A 15961-nucleotide genomic window follows, 5' to 3' on the forward strand; every position below is an offset into this window, starting at 1 on the left:
TACCTTCCTTGGAATCCATCTAGACTACTTTGGAGGGTTGGGGGTATTGTTTCAAGTTCATGCTTTGCAAAGCTTATCTTTGCCAGGATTCTCCAGGCAGGTTGGGAACTGTTTTAGGGATGTGTTACCTTCGAAGCCTTAAAACCTTCAGGAGTAATTTCCCCGAGGTTAATCAGGAGTCAAGGAGATTAAGAATTTACAGTTGCCATTCCCATGTTCTGCCACGAGGTGGCAGAGCGGCATAATAAATCCAGTGGCCTGTGCCATGCAGAGGAGCAAAGTGTGGGCCAGAGGCAGCCCGGGCTGCAGGAAGAATATACGTGTGAAACAGGTGGGTGATTGGGAAACTACTGCTTTAAGAGTCTCCATAGGTCTTCCAGAGCCTGGCTCCTTCCTCCTCACACTGGTATACTTGTATTTAAAAAAATTGTTTTAAAAAAGAATTGAAGACAATGTGCTCTTAGCTCTTAACATTTGAAAACACATTCCTGATCCTTCTGCAAATTCAGTGTTTTAATCTGCTAAAATATCCACCCACCCAGGTAAGATTATTTGTTGGTATAATTATCTGATGTTAGCTTGCTGGTGGGTCAGCAGGTGTCTAACTGTGACATGGCAATAGAAGCTCGGCAATAGATGTGGCAAGAAGGAAGAGATTTCCTATAGCAAGGCACCACAGTTCCACGTGTCTCAAGCAGAGAACCAAGGCCGTAACCCATGTGGGCTCCCAAAGGCAACTCTGAGGCTTAAATAAGTGATGAAGATGAGGAGGATGAGGTGAATCAGCCGCTGATGGACGCTGACAAGATTTCGTATGACAAAAGTCAGGTGACCAAGAGCCACCCTTTAACGAGGGCCATTCTCTCCCTTGCTAGAGACAGCCTGCACTTGCTAGGTTTCACACCCTCGTTACCTCCCTTCCCGACAGCTACTTAAGGTTGCAACCTGGAGTTTGCTGATTCAACTTTCCCACAGTAGAGGGCTCCAGCTTACACGCAGCAAGCCTTGTACAGCAACTATTCATGACAGTTACACCTGCTTTGCATTACTTAATTACTCAAATAAATCAATTTAAATAATTATGTATTTGTGAGATCATTTCAATTATACCATTGTAGAGGAAATGAATATGTGGAGATGATGCTTAGATCAATGGCTATGTTGCAGAGTTTTAAATTTAGGGTCCAGAGTAACACGAAGTAAATGAGGCACCCAGGAAACAAAATTTAACAAACCTCCCCTTTTTTGCTTCATTCTGTCCTGGCCCTTTTATGACATGTCACTTTGGTTTCTGTGCCTTATCTCATTAAAAAGTTCTTTGTTTGTTTGTTTGTTTTAACACAAATCAAGGCTGGACTTGAGCGGTGAGTAACCAGAAGTAATTCAAGGGTTTAGCTCCGAGGTTAGAAAGATGTCAGTTCACAGTTTTTCTGTGTCACATGCTCTGGCCCCACAGCTCATGAGACAGTTCACCCCTCGGTCCTGGACTCTTCTACCTATCTTTAGGATTGTTGTGAGGATTTGATGAGATGGACTTGCAAAGATCTTAATCCTATGCCTGCTGCATAGTACAGGGTAGCTGTAGAAACAGCACAATTTTAATTGCATTATTATATTCCAAGTGAGCTCAGAGAAAAGTCCATGCCCCATGTATCAAAACTGATTCATAGCTATTACAAGCCAAACATTGTGCCAGACATTTAAAGGAATGTAAAAGACTATATAGCATATCTGCTATCAACAGACTCTTTGTAAAGAGAGCAAGACAGGGCTGGAGAAATTGCTTAATGGTTAAGGCACTTGCCTGTGATGCCTAAGGACCCAGGTTTAAGTCTCCAGTAGCCATGTGAAGCCAGATGCTCAAGGTGGCACATGCATCTGGAGTTTGTTTGCAGTGACTAGAGGCCCTGGCACATTCATCTCTCTTTCTCTGCCTCTTTCTCTCTCATAAATAAATAATTTAAAAATCTTTTTAAAAAGAACAAGACAGCACCTAATATTTTACACTATGTGCCCCAGGTCTCCAGCACATTGTCATAGAAAATATGTCACTGTGTGCTAATAAAACTTTATTTACAAAAACAAGCAGTGGGACAGATCTCACTGATGATCCAGGACATGTGCATGTTACTTACACAATGCAACTATGTCAGGAGACCACCTATAATCAGAGCACTAACATAGATGATAGTGATTTTGGAAGAGGCAAAATCCTGAGTGTTGAGTTCATGTACGCCGGGGAGGGGGATTGAACCCCTGTGAGATGATACAATTTTCATGAAGGTGGAATGTCACATGCTGGGTGCTGGGAGCAGACAGTAACTGGTAACTGCTTACCAGCTAGCTGAAGTCAGAAAAGAACCTCACAAACAAATAATGAAAGTGAAAGAGAAGGATGGATAGTATTGAACAAAGACTGGCATTTTTCAAAAAATAAAAAAAATAAATGAATGAACTGAAATGAAATGAAATGAAAAAGAAGAGCTTAGCTGTGCCTGGTAGTGCAGGGTAGTGATCCCAAGTACTTGAGAGGCAGGATTGCAAGTTCAAGGCCTTCCTGGGCTTACATAGCAAGTTCAAGCTGAGTCTGGACAATTTAGTGCCTCTAAAAAGTAAAAACAAATGGTTGAGTTTATAGCTCAGTGTAGAGTACTTGCCTAGCGTGAGCCATGCTGTAAGGAGAAGGAGGGAGGGGGAGAAGTTGTTTGCTGTGTCCCCAGTCTGACCAGGCCCAGGGAAAGTTCTTCAGTCCACCTGGGAAATAGCAAGTCAGTGCCACCCTCTGTGTGTGGCAGGCTATGTTGCTACCTGGCCTTACAGAGAGAAGTTGAACTTAGTGACTGTGATATGGGAGCAAAGGGGCACCTGTCTGGTATTTGACACCTATTCAGGTTATACGAAGTATTTTATGAGAAAGGGAGATCCTCATTACCCACCATCCAGACCTAGGCATGCCCAGGCAAGATGATAGGAGAGCAGGTTTGTGACAATCAGTTATCCTGGGGTCGTAGAGGAATCGGGCCCTGGAGAATCCTTCCCTAGAGCAGCAAGATGAAGGAGAGGTGACTGAACTCCAGGAAAGGGATGGGAACTGGATCTGAGGTCTCCCTCTTCCACTCTTCTGCCCTAATCTGTAATATACCTTCTTCCTATTTTCCTTGACAAGACGTTCTATCCCAATCCCAACAGATTATGAAGGGGTACCAACCAAGCCAGCTCTGGAGAACTCAGTGAGTACGGAACACAAGGGGCCCTGTCTCACTAGAACTCAAGGCACGAAATCTCTTGGAAGGGAATTACACTGGGTGGCGGGGGGGAGCAGGAGACTTTCTGCAAGGGTTCCTCGGTTCAGGATGAAGTTATAATGTGGGATTTGATGTGCTGCGTATTATTGCAAGATGTAAATGCTTCACCATTTTCATTTCCAAAGCATCTTGACATAAGGGATTATATCTGTAAAAGTGGTGATATTTTTAGAGCAAGGTATGAGGATCCTGGAGATTGGCACAGCAGCTGCTGCTAGAATTCAAGTTCAGCCCCCTGCTAGGCTGGACCTCAACCCTCAAAGCAGGGCTCCCAGAACACCAGTGTCAGCATCACTTGTGACCCAGCTCCCCCAACCCCCCACACACCTCAGAGACACTGAATTCTAAGTTCAGAAGCTGACTTTGAACCAGACCTCCAGGTGAATCTAGTGAACACTAAGACTTGAGAGACGATGGTCTAGAACAGGTGACTGATGGCCTTAACTATCTTTAATCATATCCAGAGGGCCTGACAAGTAGATTTTGGAAGTGGCTTACAGTTTTTGTGGGTACAATTTTTTCCTCAGGTATTTAAGTATGTTCTAGCAAGTGTAGGGCTTTTCACCTCTGGCCACATCCTGGTGTTGTCCAGGGAACTTGAACAGTTCTGATGGGAGAGTACCACCCAGCAGTTCTGACGTACTTACTCTCAAGGCTAGTCTGCTGTGGGCAGCAGAGCATCCAAGTTCTCCAGGTTCCATACCAAAGTCACTCTTCCCTGTATAAAAACTACCTGGAGGGTTTGTTAAAGCAGATTCCACAACCTCTCCCTGCACCTTTAGTACAAATGATCTAGGGGGAATATATCTAGATACTGAAATCTCCTTCATGCTAGGATGGTCAAACTTCCCTCATCTGTTCTTCCTCAAAATTCCTGTAAAGTTACTATTCTTCCTTATATAGTACCTTGGATAGAATTATCAAACTACCAACCAACACCTCTCAAAGGCAACATCCTTGTTTCCTTATCATTGGTCATTTACATACTGCTGTTCAGTTATACACAACTGCATCTCTGAACTGTTTCCTTGGGTTCAATTCTCACCTCCTCATCTGCTAGCCAGGCCAATCCTTAAGGCCCTGATCTCATGGAAAAGAATCAAGCCATCTATTTTTGGAAGATGTTGGAAAGATAAGCATCCATCTAGTTCTAGAGAGTTAGATTGCTTGAGGATACCATTCCAATAACACCCAGATGAAATCTGGCCTGGCTGAAGACACTTTGGCATCTGTGAAAACCAACTGCTGAATTCATTCCTTCAAGACATTCATTTTAGGAAGTGATTTCCAATTTGGTGTGTAACAGCCGCATCAGTCAATGAGGATTTACAGTCCCCCGCTACCAACGGAGGGCACCGTATGTAAAGCACGTCCCTGACAAAGCAATGTCAAGGGAACACAACTGGAAACCTCTTAGAGAGGTGTGGTTTCTTGAGAAGCACTTTGAGCTAGAATAGCAGCTACTAGAATGGCGATCCGCTTTCTGAAATGTGGCCAGACTTACCCCCTTCAGCTATGCCAGGGCCGCCTGCTTCAAAGTCCCATCACAGGCACAGGAAGTAAGGAGTTTAGTTTTCTTGTCCCACTCGAACAATTCGGGTCCAATGTGCATGGTGCCACTGAGCTCTCCTCTTCGAGAAAGAAACAAAAGCCCAAATAAAGGGCACAGCACCACGTCTTGGTCCATTTGAGCCACTGCAACCAAGTGCCTTTGGCTGAGTAACTGATAAACGGGCATTGGTTGCCCACAGGCCTGAAGGCTAACATGAAGGACTCTCCGATACAGTGTCTGGAAAGGAATTAACGCCTTCACAGTGAGCTCTGTGAGGCCATCTTAGAAGGGCACTACCCCCATTCTGAGGGGCCTCCTCCATAACTGGTCATCCCCCAGACACCTCCCAACACTGCTGGACCAGGATTTACCTTCAACGTATGAGATTTGGGGGGAAACAAAAGGTTTCCGATCCCGCCAGCCCATAATCTCTAAAGGATGCGATTTCAAGATGGACTAATAGTGGTGCCGTGATTACTTTCATTAATGTGTGTAAAATGGGCCAAGAAGTTGTCAAAAGGCAGCCAGTGAAGAATTGAGAGCAGCTGAGAAGACAGTTAGCTCATTTCTAAGCCTGGATGGGAGAGTCACTCTGTTATTTTCTCTCCAGCTTTGATTACCTGGGCGTACCTGCCATGACCCCTCTAAGGGTCTCTCTGACATTGTCAGGGGACCAAAACAACATAGAAGCTGTGTTCAGGTTTGGACGAGACTGTTGTTTGCTGACTGAGCATGTGTGGTGAATTCCGTGTGGTGCCTGCACGCGTGTGTGCTCACGTTCTGGCCAGAGGAGGCCTTTGGGTGCCTTCTCTGCAGCTCCTCTGTGTTCTCCCTTGAGACAGACTTTCACGTGTAGTCACAGTGGTTAAGTCAAGTTCAGTTCAGATGTCAAACTGCTGGGGCAGTTCCAAGGGAGCCTACCCCGTGTGACCAGGATTCAGTGGCTTCCTTCAAGTCCCCTGGGTACTGAATCTCAGATTAATCCAGAGATTCCGAGACTGTCCTGTAGGGGGAACCAGAGACTTCCATTCTGAGCCCAAAGGCATGTTTTTGTTTTTTTTTGTTTTTTGTTTTTGTTTTTGTTTTTTACATCAGAAAGTAGAGAGAAGTTGGGGCTAGGGCCAGACCCAGCACAGGTTTTTGTTTGTTTGTTCGTTTGTTTGTTTGTTTTTTCCTGTAAAAGCATTGCATATACTTAATTTAATCTGATGCGGCTGTAGTGAGAATTCTTTCTCAATAGCAATTTTTAGTTAATGCTTTCTCAATCTTCCATTTAGGAAAGCTATTTGATTCTTTTGACTACAAAGTACAGACTTTTGACCCGTGGTTCTTTTAAACTTCCACTCTACGTGAAAGTGTCCTGGGCACATAAAAAGTGAAAAATTGTGGTGCTTACAATCACACATGCACATGCTAGAGCGGCGATGGCCTGCCGGGCTTTCTGAAGCCACGAGCCGCTTTCTGCCAGTGCCTTGCAGCACAGTAGCCGCCAGGCTCAGGGGCTCCTGCAAACTTGAGATCTAGGCAGTTTGACTGAAGAACTGAGCTCTGGATTTTGTTAATGCTATTCTCACTCCTGGTGAGAGAAGCTTCTGTTTTCAGGTGATGGTGACAGATGGAGTGACCCCAAAACTCAAAGTTCTGAGAGGAAGTGACAGTGTTCAGTAGAGAGTGAGACATCTCTATCACACCCTCCAAGCTCATGGACCACTGCAGAAGAGTTACAAGAAAGACCGTAAAAACCAAAAGAAGGGAAGAGTGCTTACAATGCCGTCTTCCAGACACAAAGTGGCCGTGGTATTCATGACCTCAGAGCGGCTGATGCCACCTACACAAGATCTGCATCATAGGAGGGAAAAGTTATAACGTCGACACAGAAGTCTGGTTGGGAAGAAGAAGGGATGCAGTCGAGGGGGATTCAGGTGACGGAGAAGGAAGGGTCGTGGGAGAGGACTATGGTCCTGCTATATTTTCTGTGTGCATGGAAGTTGTCAATGAAGCATTAAACAATAAATAAATAAATAAATAAATAAGATTTTAGATAGAAAAGGAGAGGCAGAGAGGAAACGGCAAAGTAAGATCAGAGGCACACCAGGCAGCATGTGGCTGACTCTGATGGAAGAAGGGACCACAGGCCTAGGCCCAGCAGGGGCTGGGGAGGAGTCTAGAAGAAGGTGCAGGCCAGGACACGACGCCACCCCTGGCGCCTTGAGAAAGGGACACGGCCATAAAGGCATCGTTATCTTAGGCTGGACAGGCCCATGTCAGAACCATGAGCCGCCGACACCCGTGGGTTGTGTCACAGCATAACATGGTGGCAGACTGTCTCTGAGTCCCTAGCAACGGTCTAAGTCACTTCGCCATGGCGAGGCTGTTGCCCGACACCAGGAAAAGGCGTCTTGTGGTATAAGATGATGGTCCCTGCTGTGGGCCCCAGCTGACACGCATGGAGGCTTTCTCTTCCTCCAGAAGCGCTCTCTTCCTCGACTCCGCTTACCTCTGCCTTAGCTCCAGCCTCCCACAAGGGCCTCTCCATTTCCTCCACCCACGCGAGCGCTCTTTCCTCTGAACTCCCACAGCCTTTCTGCCTGTACCTTGCAATTTTGGACTTAATTATATGTGGGACGGTGTCACCTGCTGTCACTGCGTGTCTGTTTATTTTGCTTCCAAAACAAGATTGAAACCCTAGCCCCAAACAGGAACTATGTTTTGACCTGTCTGTTTTAAGGACCTGTTCATATCTATATTTATAAGCAGGGATATTAAATTATTTTAATTGCCCTGTGACTGACCACTAACTCGCTTTTCTATTTGTAGCAGTGTTTTCTGTTTTCTGGTGGAATTTGCTGGACACTGGACCCATGGTGGATAAGAGAGGCTGGAGTACACTTTTTCCTCATATGGTACCCATGACAGTGGCCCTGACCATATCCCAAGGCAATTAGTCAGAGAAATGGACAAAATGTGTTGGAACTCACAGTATGAAAAGGAAAGACAGCAACAAGGCCTGGGTTCCTACTGACCCAGGGCTAAGCTTACAACAGCTGCCTAATAAAGATGGGTTATCCAGGGCTATAACCGCCCTTGGTGAAGGGGCATTTGTTTAGCATGGACAAGAACCAGGGTTCCGTCCCCAACACCAGAAAAATAAAAAGCGCATCAGACAATTGGTAACTGAATGAGTCTTCCCTACTCTATTCCTATAACCACGAAACAAAACATCTCAACTAAAACATTTCCACAAATACCGTCCCCAAACGCCTTCATGAACAAACATCTGCATAAAAAAAGTAGCCATCCCAGCCAGCATCTCTGCAAACAAACATCTTTCCAAGGAAACGGACGGCTGACTTCCTCTGCGGATTTTGTTCCTAAAGGATCAAGTCGGGCAGATGGGCGCTCTCCATAAATGAGATCCGCCTCTCATTTATGCTAGTGGGTAGGGTAAGGATTGTGTAAGGGAGATAATGAATGAGCCATTGTGTGGGGACAGGAAATAAGAAGCCGGGACATGGTGCTTGCAACGTGGATGTCCTCCCATCCTGGGTCTATATTTGGTTCCCTTCTGGTTTGCCTGTTCCCTGGGAGCTTTAAGATATGAAAATAAGCCGGGCGTGGTGGCGCACGCCTTTAGTCCCGGCGCTCGGGAGGCAGAGGTAGGTGGGCTGCCGTGAGTCCGAGGTCACCTTGAGACAACCTAGTGAATTCCAGGTCAGCCTGGGCTAGAGCGAGAGCCCACCTCAAAACACAACAACAAAAAGATGTGAAAGCAGGTCAAGGAGAGAGACCACAGCCACAGCCCGTGCCCTGCTTGTTATGATCCCACAGCGTGCACAGTGCGCAATTCTCACTGCCTTACTGAAGCTTCGCCGTGACTCAGTGAGGCATTCGCCATGATCACCCCATTGCTACGGGGGACCGAACTGAGGAAACTGGGTCCGAGGCAAGTAAAGTGATATGGCACAAAGAGGCCGGTTGGCAAATGGTTAAAGTACGGCGACGTAAGTTGGCAGCTCAGGGCTGGGTTGTGGCCCACTTCTCTCAGCTAACAGAGGCCACACGGGAGGAAGGCTCGGGTCTTCTGCTAGCTGGAGCAGACAAGGGAGGGCCCCACGCTGCTGAAGTGTCGATGGACTCGGGGGACACCACAGTAGACCTGTGTGTTTCCCTGGTCCCCGCGGAATTTCTAGAAACTGGAGGTGGGCAAGGAGGAGTGGGTATGAGGAGAAGGGTGAATCGCTCTTGGACTCCACTGGTCCCTCCTGCAGCCTCAAGTGAAGCACCGGGTGACAGCAAGAAGCATGCAGGGCTGGCGACAGGGATATTGTCTCGCTCTTTCCCAACACAGTCCTCAAAACCCCAGTTTTTCCAAGGTAAGGACAGGGTCCCAAGACCAGAAAAAGAGTTCAGACATAAAGTTGGGCCCAATCTGGGATAAACTGCCTGTCCCTCCCAACATTCCCAGGCTGCGTGACCTTGAACAAGAGAGGTTTTCTGAACCTCCCTTGCATGATCTGTAAAAGAGGGAAATAATAGTTCCTAAGCCATAGGTTTGCTCCTGAGATCGAGCTGATGTAGGTAAGGTGCTTAGTGGCATGCCTCACAGCGCACAGACCTGAAAAGCTATCAGCGCGACTGTGAAAGCACGGAGAGCGCTAACATGAGACATTCAACAAATGACACAGATGCCGTATTTCCTAACAAACAGTCCCACGCTGGGAGAAAGGATGCTGGGCGCCATGCACTGGGAAAGGCACGGGCTCGCTGTCACTCAAGTTGAGGACAGCAGCGGCCTCTGCCCTGAACAGCATGGGTGGAGCGATCGCTGTGCGGAACTTCCGCCAGTCAAGGAAGCACAGTGGTGAACTTTTCTTTGCTGGGACAAAAGTCCTGAGTGGAAGCGGTCTATGGGAGGAAAGGGTTTATTTCTGGCTTACAGGGTTTTTAACCTTAAAAAAGAAATATTTCACAGAGAGAGAGAGAGAGTACAGACATGCAAGATCATCTTACCACTGCAAATAAACTCTAGATGCATGTGCCACATTGGGTGCCTGGCTTTACATGGATACTGGGGAAGCTGAACCCAAGCTGTCAGGCAAGTGCCTTGAACTGCTGAGCCATTTTTTTTTTTTCAAGGTAGGTTCTTGCTTTAGCCCAGGTTGACCTGGAATTAGCCTCAGGCTGGCCTCAAACTCACAGCGATCCTCCTATTTCAGCTTCCTGAGAGCTAGAAGGAAAAGCATGCACCACCATGCCCTGCTGACTTGCAGTTTTGAGGGAAAGTTTCATTAAGGCGGAAAAAGCATGGTAAGGGCAAACAGCTGGGCATCTCATCTCCATGCTTCCAGGAGGAGTTACATACCGGACTAAGTGGAGCTGGCATTGCTGGGCTATGATACCCCAAGACCCACCCCCAGCGACTTACTTCCTCCAGCAAGGGTCCAGCTCCCAAAGATTCAGCACAGTTCCCAAACAGTGGACAGCTGGGATGAGGCTTAATCACAAACACATGAGGTTAGGGGTCCATTTTACATTCGAACGACCACAGCAGTGTCCCTCCACTTTCCAGGAAGGGCAACGTGGCTCTAAACGCTTTCATTAAGTGGTGTTTCCTCTTCTCATTGTAATCCTAACTCCCAAGAATGCTCACTTTTCTTTCCCTCTGGTGGCTCACTGGGACAATAATTGCTTCACAGGGTAATAACCCATGTATTCAATCCAACAGAGGAACCTCCTGTAAATATTATTAAATTGAATTACTCTTCCACAATGGGCAGATCCGTTTGCAATGTCACCTGAGTAGTTACCAAAGAAACCAAAGCACTTTATTAAAGGTGTTTTCCCCTACAGGAGTAGAGAGGTGGTTCTTATTGTTGTGGCGGTTATTATCATTATTTCATAGTGTGGAAGGTCGTCGGTCTGGGCTTTCACTCTCAACAGCATAGATGCTTCCTAAAATACTCGATTCATTTACTTATTTATTAGGTCTATGGTTTCCTGCCCCCCGCCCTGCTGTGGGAAGGTACGATTTGCTGTCTGTGCTCTTCACTGCAGTCTATCCACCATCTGGAACAGCACACAGTGCACAGTTCACACTTAATGAATATTGCTCACACTGCGCACAGTGGGCTCCTCGTGAATACTGTTCAATAGACAAGCTACAGCACATGCTAGGGCATCTCTCTTTTGCAGAGCAAGCACAGTTGCTACAGAGATGTATCTGGTTGGAAATGTACTTGAGTCTCTTTCATTTTCCATTCATTTTTTTTCTTTCCCATTTTCTGTTTGTACCAATACATTCTTCCCTCGATCTGAAAGCACCTCCAAAACGTAGGTCTAAATCCTCCACAAAAAGGCTTCAAAGAAGTGCTGGCCCTGGGCTACTGTAAGGGACACTTCACTCACAAAGAAACTCAGCTCTAGTCCAATTAAAAGTTCACCCACATGTTAACTGATAATTTCCCAACGCTCCCCTCCCCCATCACCTCGATTCACAAACATCTCAGTCATGATTCAGAAGCTTAGAGACTTTGAGCACTCAAGGAGCCTTAGAGATCACAGAACCCCGACTTTCATTTTGCAGAGGAAAAACCACAGGCTGAGTGAAGAAAACATTGCTGCCCAAGTCACCACACCAGTGAGCTAAGCAAGGGGCAGGCCCTCAGCCTGTGGCATGTATGCCACTGAGAAGGTCTCTATAGATTGTCAACTTGACCGAAGCTAGAATCACCCGTGAAGAATTATCCAGACTAGGTTCTTTGAGGCGGGAAGGCTCGCCGTAACTGTGGGCAGTACTGTCTCATGGGTGAGATCCTGGGCCCACGTGAAACGAGCTGGGCTGCCTGAGCTGCATCTTTCATCTCCGTTTCTTCTCTTCAGACCCAGTGCCGCCAGCTGCTCTCAGGCTCCTCTCAACACACTCGCCCTGCCATGTCCCCTCAAACTGTGAGCCAAAGTAAACCCTGCATCCCATCAGCTGAGCTTAGTTGGGCATTTTGTCCCCGCAGTGAGAAAGGGAACTAACACAGGCACATACAACGCTCCTCAGATTTACGCATCTCTCCGCGGGTCTCTGTGTACGGCTAGAATCGCCAACCTCAGCCAGCAACCTCTCAGACCCAAAGGTGGGAACGCCTCCTCTCAGCTTGTGAACATGAGTCTAGTGAGGGAACTGGTAGAAAAGGGATCTTCATTAGACAATGAACACACGTGTTTATGTATACACACCCACGCCACAGTACACTCAGGCGATTCCAGCAGGCAGTATATATGAAAGAGGCACAGTTTAAAAATACTTTTTTTTTTCAGTGCCAGGGATCAAACACAGGGCTTAAGACATTAGAAATACACCTTGGAACATTTCTGAAACATCATCCACTAATATTTATAAAATCAAGTGCACGTATTCTCTTACTCAGGGATTATTGTTTCTGTAATATGGAACCATCTATAGAAATATAACATATAGAAATATAACCATCTATAGAATTGGGCAGGCATATGGATGAGGGTATTTATTAAAATACTCTTTAGAAATAAAAATTAGGACATTCAAGTGGTTCATTGGGCTCATGGCTTATATGCACTGACAGCAAACAAATAATGGGGTTTTACCAAAAATCTTACAAAATTTCATAAAATCAATCATTACAGAGTTCATCAGGTATTAGTACACAGCCATGTGGTTGTTTGGAGAAACTTCTCACGCAAACATCACCTCCTCTAGACTACTTTCATATATGCTGGAGAATGAACATGAAAGACTTGCTAACACTGGGCCTCTCGGGTGTGTATCAGAGATGAAAGGAGAAGAGACGATGGCTGTTTCCTTGGTTTGTCTTTGAATGTCTTCACTTACTGCTATATGCACATATTACTTTGGTGAGGAAAACTAAGCCCCTCAAAACCCTAAAAGTAAAGGCAGAAGGAACCCTCAGTAGTCATAGGAAGTAGTCCAAGTCCAAACTCCTTTCCTCCTCAGTAGATAAAACACTTCCATATTCATTTAACACCTGAAACACTGACATGGAAGGAAACCTGGAGCCAGATCCAGGAAGTGGCCCCCGAGCCCAGAGCCACAAACACTCGTCCCGCATGAAGGGAGAAGGAGGGCGCTGTCCTGGGGAGTGAGAGGGGCTGGATTTCACCTTGGTTCCCCGAGTTTTAGATTCCTGGGGAGTGAGAACTGGCAAGTGCAAATGCCCATGCTCGGAAGGACTCAAACAGGTCTTGTGCCACTCCAGAGCACCCACCCTGAAGGTTGGCCTTGTGCCCTTGGGCTCCTTTAACCAATCCTAGCTGTGCGCTCTTGAATGAAAAGAGACAGAACCATGGGTGTGTGGAAGTCCTGGCTATGACCACCGGGCCGCAACATGATTAAACTGCATCACCTCGAGTACTAACTCGGCTGATCCTGCTAGGTGGGCACCCCAAAGATAGCTATCACCTACAAGTTCTAAAACTCCAAGAGGACCATTCTCCTTTACACACCAAACCTGGTACAGTGACAGCCGGCTCCCCAGATGCACCCCAGATCTAGCATTTTAGGCCCAGCCCAAGTGCTGGTTAGGAGAAGACAAGAGAGATTGACTTACCAAGCCAACTTCTGTTTAGGTACACAGAGACAAACACGGGAGGGACCGTGAAGAAATCTACCACAGAGTTCACTTCCAGCCAGAACCACAGCTTATCGTTGGCCGCAATAAACTGGGGAAAGAAGAAAGGAAAGGAAGGGAGAAAAATGAGAAGCATGGTGTTGGCATTCAATATATTCTTTTGTCAAAGGGTAAATTTGGGGATTGAAGAAAGCTACTTTCATCTCATATATTCAATACCAATCCCGTGCTCATTTGTGCCTTGAAAAAAAAATAAAAACGATCTGCCAATATATACTTCTGTAGTTTCCAACAGCCTCAATCATAGAGAGGACTGACTAATCTCATCTTCACTAGACACTTTAATATAAATATAATTGTAAATAAAACCAATACCTGTGAATTCGCACACATGTCTGTAATTCAGATTTTATACGGTACCCTTCATAAGCAGGGTCTACTGTTTAATCCTTCAAATTATAAGTTCTATCAGCATTCCCTCCTGATTTACCTTCTTTACTACTTTCTCAGCCAAGTCAGCACTGGACAGACATCATTTTAAGAGCCTAACGTGGTCATTGTTTTCACTGTAGTCTCTAAGGGGAACATGCATTCATGTTTGAACAGGCTGAGAAACAGTGGGTCAGCGGAGGTGTCATCACTATTCCTATGCCTATTTCTCTCCCTTGAAACAAAACTAGTGTGTATTCCAGAAGATTTTTCAGCAAGGAAAAGGGCTCTCTCCCAAGGCTGAAAACCAGAATGGTGGTGCGAAGCACTGGATGTCACCTTGGTTCCCCGAGTTTCAGTCTCTCGCGCCCCATTGTGGTACCGAGTGATGTGGCCAAACTTACCCGCAAACCAAAGTAGAGAAGGAAGAACACGTTGAAAGCCATGTCGATCTGTAATGTGAAATCTTTGTAGAAATTCTGGCAGGATTCTATCGGGCTATTAGACAGGAAGAAGAAAAAGCAAGGGGTAAATGAACAACACCGTCACTATTTCTACAATACTGAGAATTGGTGGCTGTGGGATTGAGGACAAAAATGAATGCTCGTCAAATAAGACATTTGGTCTTTCCGCCCCCTGTGACCATCAAGCAAGCATTGCCAAGGGGTTTCCATTCAACCATTCAGTGTACTGTTCTTTTGTTTGCTGTTGGAGTCGGGGAGGTAGTTTCATATATTATTTTTTAAATCGTCATTCAACAATTGAACTAAGAATCTAAGGTGGATCATGCAGACACCTTGGAGGAAGGACAAGCAGGAGAGACCACCAAATTCTTTGATGTCATATTAACCCTTAAAGAACTGACTTCTTCCTTCAAGAGGACACAAAGTAAGGCTAAAAGGAATCAGTCCCTTGTGCCCTCCAGCACACTGGAAGTGAGCCCATCTCCCATGAGACACAGCGGCTGTGTCCGGATCTTATTAAAGCCACTAGTGGATTGACAGCGGACCCAGGAGCATCTCAAGAAAGCTGTGCAGGAGGGGCTCCTGGTGATGTATTGGATAGACTAAGTATTATGGATTTACTGTGTGGTACTCTGATCTGGGGAAGGAAGTATTGCCCAACCAATAAAATTCAAGATAGTTAAACCAATGTATGGAAGCAGTACTCTAAGGGTTAATTTTTTTGGTTGTTGGCATGCAGGTTAATTGGCTCTGTGTGTGTGTATGTGCGTGAGTGGGCGCGCGCCAAGCAGCCAATACGCACACCCCCAGCACACTCTCTTTTGTTCAACAGTAGGCCGTTCCAAAGGTAGTACTATACAAACTGGTACTCGGTTTCCATGCGTGTTCCCAGCAGACTGATGTGAGCATCAGCGAGTGAAAAGTCCCAAGGTTTTAGACTGGGTGGGAAACAGGAAAACCTCGTAATCATCTCAAAGCTGTGGGTGGAAATTCATAGTCACTGTTATCTGTAAGCAAATGGTAGCACCCAGGCCAGGAATAGAAAAGTGAGGGAGAACAGGGAGAGTGAGTATGGGGAGAGCCTCCCCAAATCCTTTCCCCAGATGGGAAGCAACATGGACCTCTCCCTCCAGAAGACAGTGAGCTTGAGAGATGCAGGATGGAGAATTTCCAAGCAGCAGGGCCGCTCTGGAAATCGGTGCCCGCAATACCAGTTAGTATAGTTGCACTGCCATAGGGACAACAGGCAGGAATCTGCGCAGTCCAGGAATGTGGGGCCCGCTGAGAGGTGCAGGGAGTCAGTCTGTGGGAATCTCAGATCATGTCACATGCACTGGCTTTCTCCATTCTTCATCTGGAGTACAAGTCACACATGCCCCTGGTGACCTCCAGGACCGCAAATACGTGGAGACCTCTGGATAAGCATGAAGTGTCAGCTACAGCTGTGTTTACGGACTAAACGGACTGGACCAAAGTCTCACTGAAAACAGTTCTTTTACAAAGGAAATGACAACTGCTGGGTCCTCACTAAGGCAGGGAAAGTGGGAGGAAGGACAGGAGGGGATTTGGTTAATCCAATGCCAAAAGGAGGTAGGG

The 15961-nt window shown here is 46.4% G+C and overlaps 1 protein-coding gene across 31 annotated transcripts in view; it reads right to left on the bottom strand.

Annotated features, from left to right (window-relative positions):
- The window catches only part of Kcnma1 (potassium calcium-activated channel subfamily M alpha 1), a 757466-nt gene that overhangs the window by 285251 nt on the left and 456254 nt on the right, over nt 1-15961 (bottom strand). For all 31 annotated transcript variants that reach the window (XM_004657971.3, XM_004657965.3, XM_004657975.2 and 28 more), the window contains exons 4-5: nt 14306-14399; nt 13452-13563 (exon numbers count right to left, since the gene is read on the bottom strand). In XM_004657971.3, the coding sequence (XP_004658028.2) occupies nt 13452-13563; nt 14306-14399 (206 nt within the window). The remainder of the gene's footprint in view (nt 1-13451; nt 13564-14305; nt 14400-15961) is intronic.

Source organism: Jaculus jaculus, chromosome 18, assembly GCF_020740685.1.
Source record: "Jaculus jaculus isolate mJacJac1 chromosome 18, mJacJac1.mat.Y.cur, whole genome shotgun sequence".
Lineage (NCBI taxonomy): Eukaryota > Metazoa > Chordata > Mammalia > Rodentia > Dipodidae > Jaculus > Jaculus jaculus.